Genomic DNA, 9,022 nt, shown 5'->3' with positions numbered 1-9,022 from the left:
ACTGCGAAAAAAATAATTGTTACACTTTTAGGAATGCCTCTCAAAAAATGTAAGTATATCTTTGACTTTAGTATATCGGTGGGCTATATAAACGTCGTACCTACGCTGCGAAAGAGTGCTCCATACTCTTATCTTACGCTTAATATCATTTGAAGCGAGTAAATTACTCGACGAGCCCCGTTTTGTTTCTTTACAAGAAGACAAAGTTGTATGAGATAACTTACGATAACAGAATCTTTAAAGGTTTGTTGATTTTTTACTTCAAATATAATTATATTTAATCTAGTTAATGTTATGTTCACACAGCAATGAACTTCATTCTTAGAAGCAATAGATGTCCACTGCTGGACGTCGAATTCGTCATTGCTTAGGATCTTGTAAAGATTTCCTTTCCACTCATCACGATCTTTTGCAGGGAGTTCGGAATCAGCAGCTTATTTATTACTATGCCATGATTGTAAGCTGCTTGATTGCTTGGTGGTAGAGTAATTGTACCCGTAGTACAAGATTTTACGTCTCACCAAACCAAACCAAATTCGAGAGTCGAAATACTTCCGCGTTACAGTAAACTGGATCTTAATTGCCTTGTTTTAAAGCTCAAGTTTGTCTACACTTCTACAGCCAGCGCTCCAAGCGGAAACATTGCGAAATTAAAATCAGTGGCATTGAATATTTGACTTTAATTCAAGGCTGTTTAGGTCCATTTTACTGTAACGCGGAAGTATTTCGACTCTCGAATTTGGTTTGGTTTGGTGAGACGTAAAATCTTGTACTACGGGTACTGACGTAGCATAGAGACACTTCTTATCCTAGATGAAATAAATAAATTTTCATTGTCGTTTTTTAGGATTCCATACCTCAAAAGGAAAAAAAGGAACCCTTATAGGATATCACTTTGAAGTCTGTCTGTCTGTCCGTCTCTCCGTCTGTCCGTCTCTCCGTCTGTCCGTTACTTATACACACAAATCGTTGGCGGACAAGCCTGTGTTCCGGTAGTAGCAAGAAGTTCGTTTGTATGGAGTGCCGGGGGTGTGCTTTTGGTTTGACCCATATAATTGTGATGGTTAAATCAATTAACTACTTTTTCATGCATCGAAACTCTATATCAATATAACAAGACATCAACTCTAGTTATTAGAGAATTGTATTAAAATGTACCAAAGTTTCCTCCCATCCGTAAACTATCAAGAGCGGCTCTCTTCGGTAAAAGCCTAGGGAGCGATTTAACTTATGAGCACATGCGGGTCAAGTTATACTGGCAGAGTGCATCAGTTGTTTATTTTTAAACCTTTCTTCTATAGTAGAAAAGTAGGTAATTATGATTTATTATTAACTGCTTTAACGCAAGAACCATTTTACCAGCACCACTGGAATGAGAAGCGAGCTTTCGAGCACCAATAATTAGTGAATTAATAAGCGGAAAAGGAAGGAACGGGAAGTCATTTAATTTGGATGGCTTGTTTGAATTTATTTCGAGCAGAAGTAATTTTCTTCTGAGTATCTTCTATAATTAAACTTCATTTAAACTTATAATAAAACCGAACTATACAGTGTGTAACCAGAACGCTGGCAAAAATGAAGACAGGTGATAGTACTGATGATGCAGTGATTAGATACCACAAAAAAACGCGAAAAAATTCCATTCCTATATTTTTTAAAATTTCACGATATATTCCAAATGAAACATCTGAATGACGCTAGAGGTAAACGAACGTTCCGTAGGCCACTCGGAGTCAATGCCTCGTCGTAGGCGGCATTGACCCGAGTTTTGCACGCCACCCCGTATACCCATTTTTTTTAATGAAAATATTACAATAAAACTTAAAGCTAGCCTTATTTAATTACTATACAAATGATACCCGCGTGGAATGATGCCAAGAACATTGGCTGCATTTTCGCGCTGGACAATCAGGCTGATCCGTAATACCAATAATAGTACCGTTTATCTGATACTAGATGATATCTATAATATAAAAAAAAACCGGCCAAGTGCCAGTCAGGCTCGCGCAATGAGGGTTCCGTACTACAGTCGTATTTTTTCGACATTTTGCACGATAATTCAAAAACTATGATGCATAAAAATAAATAAAAATCCGTTTTAGAATATACTGGTGAAGAACTTTCATAAATGATACCCCACTTGATATAGTCACTCACTTCGAAAGTTGAAATTACTAATTATTAGTTCATGACCACAATTTAATTTTTTTTGTGTGATCTAACCCTAAATTCACGGTTTTCAGATTTTCCCCAAATGTCAGCTATAAGATCTACCTACCTGCCAAATTTCATGATTCTAGGTCAACGGTACCCTGTAGGTTTCTTGACAGACAGACAGACAGACAACAAAGTGATCCTATAAGGGTTCCGTTTTTCCTTTTGAGGTACGGAACCCTAAAAATGAATCACTAAATGTGTTGATCATCGCAACTCTCGAGAACAGCTGAACCGATTTCGCTAATTCTTTTTTATAATATTTCTTGAAGTACGAGGATGGTCTTACGGAGAGAAAAATTTCAAAAATTTGAATCGACTGTTAGGCGGAACGAAGTTCGCCAGGGCAGCTAGTTAGATGATAAATAATAATTGTCCTTTGTCTATTTTTTTACCCAAGCCAATGTTTGGGTAAAAAAAATCCCATAGGTTTTCACATTTATTTATATATTTTTTTTTTTATATAAAACAATTTTGGAAGTTTCGCTTGATCTGATAGGCAACAAATAAATCTGACCGATAAAGGATCTACGGAAAACCATTTGAAATTTTTGCCTGTGACGTGGTGGCAAGCAACGTTGACTCTCGATTTTTGAGAATCAACATAAATATGACATAACTTTATGAATAATAAGGACAACAATAGTTTTTATAGTCACATATTAAATAAAATATTGACAACAGACATGCGCGAATCACACACTGTTCCATCAACAAAAAAAGCTTAGCAACCGTACCATTTTCAGTTAATATCTATTTTAAACTAATATAATTAAGGTCTTATTTTGAATGTACTACATTTTATTGTGTGCAATAGCGCAATAGTGGGCCACCATAAAGATGCGTCTCGTACAAGCACTCACGTATGCGATTGATGCACACAAATAAACAACACTTATATACGGAACCGCGGCGAGTCGAACTAAGTTGTTTTTCGTGTGTGTTCGTAAAGCCCTGTGTATACGATTTCGTGAAAGCAAGACAGGACAGAAGAGGAAAAGCGTTGGTAGTAAAAGCGGGGAAAATACCGGCCGGGCTTTCAGTGACAGTTGTCAGTATATTCTGGAGCGCGGAGAGAGATGGTGGTTCCGTTGCTTACGAATTTTCCTTCTCGATCTTCCGATTTCCCGCGCATTTTACGTCCACGTGGTTAACTTGTTATGACTTGAATAATAGATTTGCCAACTAGGAAATAGATGATAATATGTGTAATAAAATGCATACGTGGATGTTTTTAATAACAATTATAAACTTATGATTGTGTTGTGCAGTTTTAATGGTTGTCTTCGTTCGCTTGAGGAAGTAAGTTTCCAATTAGTACTTTAAATATGAGGCATGTTTTGTAATTTCATGAGATTTTCATTAGTAGCAACCATTGAAAATTTGCCGCTGGCGTCTGTAAAGTGAAACAGGAAAACTTTCGTAATTAAACGTAATCACTTTGTTTGCTACTAAAACGCGAATTTCTTGTTGTTTCCGGATACAGCTGATGGTAATTGCTCTTTAATTATTTTAATTAAACTACTTATCATCCAGGTATTTTTTATATTATAAAAACAAAAGCTGACTGACTGACTGTGTGACTGACTGATCTATCAACGCAGAGCTTAAACTACTAGACGGATAGGGCTGAAATTTGGCATGCAGATAGCTATTATGACGCAGATATCCGCTAAAAACAATTTAGACTGTGGCGATATTACTTAAGTAAATATGGAATTAGAACTCTACTAGGCAGGTAGGTACTTATCGTACGAAATTTACATAGTTATCACGGTATACCTATACACGATCAAAACAGTTTGGGTACCTAGTATATAACTAAATGTTGCCCACATTGATTTAGGTTCTTTAAAAATCCTACTAGTTGATTTCCCACAATTTTCCAGGATTGCAAGCTATTTCTGTACCAAATTTCGTCAAAATCAGGTAAACGCATGTCATAAAACCATGAAAAGCTTATAGACAGACAGATACACTTTCGTATTTATAATATTACAAGTATTATAAGTATTAAAGTATATTATAACTATCAAAAATACTTGTAAAAGTTTAATTGAATGATTTTTATTTATTTATTTATTTATAACCTAGGTATAGATTACACATACCTAGAAGATATATATATATAAAGTGATGTAGATATCCAGACCTACGAGTAGGTACTTAGATCAAATAACCAAAATGTTCAAGAACTTGAAGCATTACAATGCCTTAATACTTGAAATACTTCACGTAGAACAATCGTAGAACTAACAAGCGCAGGGATTACTTTCAAACAGAAACACGCTAGCTCCAACGAACAGCGTTGCGGTATGATTCTCAAAAGTTGTGTAGTCCTAACATATCCTATTTCATCGATCTTTGTGGAGGCTATGTGCTAGACGGGAATGGCACTTCAGTTGTAGTTAACGTGAAAAAAGCGGTCAAGTGCGAGTCGGACTTGTACACTTGAAGGGTTTCACACCATTGTACAAGATCACTGTGTAGTTTTTAGTACATATTTTTTTCATTTTAATGGCACCCATTTTGAAATTTTTACTAATTGTTGTTATAGCGGCAGTGAAATACACACCGAAAATTTAAACTATTACGGTTAATTAGATACCTACAGCCCGCTGACAGACAGACGGACGGGCGGACGGATGGACGGACAGCGGAGGCTTTGTAAAAGGGGCCCGTTGTTGGCACCCTTCGGGTACAGTATATCTACTGAAAAGAGCCAGGCTTTTTACTGTGCAAAAAATATTGTAAGCTATATGGCCTAGCGGATAAACGTTTTGTAGGACCATCGTAGAACTAACAAGCGCAGGGATTACTTTCAAACGGTACGCTTAGGCTTAGTACGAGATTTTATTTCTCACCAACGTGTACAGTATCCGAGTGTCGAAAACCTTCCGCATCTTAACTGCCTTGTTTTAAATCTCAAGTTTGTCTACACATCTACTGCAGCCAGCGCTCTAAGCAGAAACGTTGCGAAATTAAAATCAGTGGCATTGAATTTTTGATTTCAATTCAAGGCTCTTTAGGTCTATTTTACTTTGACGGTATTGTGTTTCAACTCTCGAATTCTAGCAACGGAAACACGCTAGCTCTACCATCTACAACGTTGCGGTATGATTCTCAAAGGGTTATAGTTATCATCATCATCATCATCATCATCATCAACCAATAGACGTCTACTCCTGGATCCTTATTTGTGATTGTTAGCTACATTTGGCTTAAAGGATAAACCTTTTGAAAAGCTTTTAACTACGCGTAGATTTTAGATGCTTCTGTTATTGTTAATCCTTTACATATTATTATCACTAGTGCTGTACCACTACGTTTATGTCTCAAGTCTGGACAAGCCAGGGCGGTAAACTAGTAATAAAAACTGGCCAAGTGCGAGTCAGAGTCTCTTTTGTTCACCAAAAATACCAAAAGTGGAGGCATTTCGAAGAGAATCCAGTATACTAAATATTATTTATTTTTTGATATTATACACCTTTACAGTCCCAAAGAGAATGAATAATAAATTATTAAATTTTCATAGGAATAATATAAGAACGAGTATAAAAGCCCTAATAATAAGAAGGAAGGAAATTCTGCAGGAGGTAATGAAATAAAGATTTACGACATCCGTTGCACAGTCCTCTCGCGTAGCACGGCGGGCGCCATTTACTCGCTTTATAAGAAAAGTAAGCGTATTTAGCTAAAAGTACGTTTAAATCGACTATTTCATATTATTTTATTAGGTAGGTATAATACGCGACAGATCGAGATAGCAATCGGGGAGTGAACGTACCGCACACCCGCACAGCCCCCACGCTTAACAGTTGCGGGCGAGCGCGTGTGACGTGTGCGTGCGAAGCGTCTCTCCGCCTCATACCTTGATTGCTATCTCTACCTGTAGTAGACTCAAACCTACGTCGTCTTTTTTTTTCAAGGAAAACCTTAGGAAAGAAAAATCGGTGAGTGCGAATCGGACCAGCACACGGAAGGGTTCCGTATCTAGTACCTACCATCGTACAAGAAATAACACATCGCGGCCAACTATATATTGCCTGGTGATTGATTGCCCGTATAAATATAGCTCCGTCACCAGGCAATAATTTGGTGTGTTTTATCGCCGCGTTTGTCATTTCATTTTTGCTTATAGTCGAATTATTAATTAAACAACATTTTTTGATGTTTCCAGTGCTACCAGATTTTTATAAAAAATAAATGGTGTGTGGGGGGGCGAGGGGGGCTTCAAAAAGAATCATCAACTAAGTCGGTACATTAGCTTCGGGTAACTTTAGAAAAGTCTAACATTGTAAGTCAATGGTTTAACGGAATTAATGGTATAAAATGTTGGTATAATTGTTGCAAATTGCATATTTTTCATCCTGGACAAACAGAGTTCCCGCGTAATTTTCAAAAAAGTCGGCGGCGGGATGATAATTGAAGAACGATTAACTAATCAAGTATTTTTATTATTTTTATACGCAAATATATTGAACAATGTGGAATGTATTATGTATTGCAAATTAATTAAAAGTCTTTTCTGCGGCTAAGGTGTAAAAATTTACACCTTTACTGTAATTTCTATTAGGTATACTGCATAAATAACCATTGCGTACACCGTTATTAATTTAAGGTTGATAATTTGAAATTTGCATCTACAATATTGTAGCGGTTTTTGGTGAACTGCGATTATTCGGTAATGTTGAATCGTTTTATTTGTCATAACCACAATATTAACAACTCTGGCTGAAATGTGGTTGTGCAGTATACTGGGTTCCGTGATTGAATTATGTTTAATGTTTGTATTTAGGAATTTGTAACCAAAAACGGATTAAAGCTCGATTAAAGTGTATGCGTATAATAAAAGCTACCATTATCATAATTATAATAAAACTAGATGATGCCTGAATATTTGTTCGCGTGGATTTAAGTTTTAAAAATTTTGTTGAAATTTTTAAAACTTAAATCAAGCTATCTCAGGACAAAATAGATGATGCCCGTGACTTCGCTGCATAAATTTAGGTTTTTAAGAAACCCGGGGGAATTCTTTGATTTTCCGCGACAAAAAGTAGCGTCCCTGGGATGCAAGTTATTTCTGTACTTACTAAATATTTTCCCCAAAATCGGTTAAACGGGTGACACTTTTGCATAATATTAGCATTTAGCAGAACGGATAATATGGTAGAGCAGTATTTACAGTAGAGAACGGACCTTAGGTTTAGGTAGGTACGTATCATGAGTACCATATAGTTATTATGAGTATCTACCTAAGTTGTTTTTTATTCAGCTATACAAGTTAGCCCTTCATTGCAGTCTCACCTGGTGGTAAGTGATGTGATGATGATCTAAGATGGATGTGGGATAACCTGCAAGGGTATGGCAGTTTTTATTTAACTAATACAACTTTGGTTTCTACACGGCATCGTACCAGAACGCTTAATCTCTTGGCGGTACAGCTTTGCCAGTAGGGAGGTCACTAGCCACGGCCGAAGCCTCCCACCAGTCCAGACCAGAAATTTAGAAATTATTAAATTCTAAACCCCTGCCGGGAATCGAACCCGGGACCTTCCACTAACAAGGCCACACCGTTATCCACTGCACCAGGGAGTTTCTGAAATTAAAACGACAAAATATTAAGATACACGTAACAATGAAAAATATTAAAACGCGACATTGAAAAACTCATATACCTACATAGGTAGGTACGGTACATCTATCTACATGAACCCTGAAAACTTTTCCTATTTTTAGAAAGTCGTATAAAAAGTAAACTCCCGCACAGTTTTAGGTAAAATTACATAGTTCGATGTTCTTGGCTATTGTTGACAATTTTGTACATACCTATATCTACTAAATATTTTGTTCAATAACTCCATAATAATAAATTTATGAATTCCTATAAACAATAAAAATAGCTATTCGGATCTCTTCAAAGCGAAAACACTGTTGGTAGTAAAAATGTCATTCGCACGTGCATTTGAGCTATTCTACAGTCATGACCACACCGCCTACCTGCCCATAGTTCTTATTTCCATATAAATAGAAGCTATTGTCCCATGAAACGTTTTCCTGATTTCTCCACTGTACAAAACAAGAATGCCTTTGTTTGAATGAACAAAGAGTATGCATTTAACGTGAGCGCTTAGTTATGTACGTGCTAAATTTTCTGTGACAACAATGTGTTATCAAAGTTGTGCAGTATTGGTAGTCATATAAATCAGATTAGTTTACCATTAAATGCGTTCATTGCGGTGCAATGTGCAGTTCAGAAGCTTACTTGAATAAGTACTTCACAAATAAAAGCTCTTTTATTATAGTACGTAAACAGTTGACATTAGCCGCTTTTATAACATAACCAGAACGGTTAACTTACAGGAAAAGTTTTTTGTTGACAAATTATTATTTATGTACCTACCCATACTACCTACTATAATAATAATAGCCTTTATTTCCCAATAAATATAACAAAACACTTACACTGTTTCTTAAACATAGTTATAAAAAATGTGGTCAAATAGTGGCAACCTTACCCTATATAAGGTTCATTTGACTATCTAAACAATCAACGTACGTAGTTCCAGTGGCAGTACGTTTACTGCCACTGGAACTACGTACCTACAACTAGAAACATGACATTTTTCCATGATAGGTTTTCTCTATAACGCAGGACTCCATTTCAACTTCTATCCCAGGGAAGTTGGAGCAGGTCAACTAGTATTTTATTGTACAGATCAAGTATTTATACGAGTAGGTAAATATTTCAACTAAAACGATTTTCACACCCCATGATTTGTTCTGTAACAAATTAAAAGTTTTCCTA

General features: G+C 36.2%; 1 protein-coding gene across 2 annotated transcripts in view; it reads left to right on the top strand.

Annotated features, from left to right (window-relative positions):
• Positions 1-3,168: 3,168 nt before the first annotated feature.
• The window catches only part of LOC117985940 (lachesin-like), a 111,909-nt gene continuing 106,055 nt past the window's right edge, over positions 3,169-9,022 (top strand). For both annotated transcript variants that reach the window (XM_034972734.2, XM_069501638.1), the window contains exon 1: positions 3,169-3,516. In XM_034972734.2, the coding sequence (XP_034828625.1) occupies positions 3,491-3,516 (26 nt within the window). In that variant the 5' untranslated portion in view covers positions 3,169-3,490. The remainder of the gene's footprint in view (positions 3,517-9,022) is intronic.

This window comes from Maniola hyperantus, chromosome 10 (genome assembly GCF_902806685.2).
Source record: "Maniola hyperantus chromosome 10, iAphHyp1.2, whole genome shotgun sequence".
NCBI classification, from domain to species: domain Eukaryota; kingdom Metazoa; phylum Arthropoda; class Insecta; order Lepidoptera; family Nymphalidae; genus Maniola; species Maniola hyperantus.
This window is presented reverse-complemented; position numbering and strand designations above follow the sequence as displayed.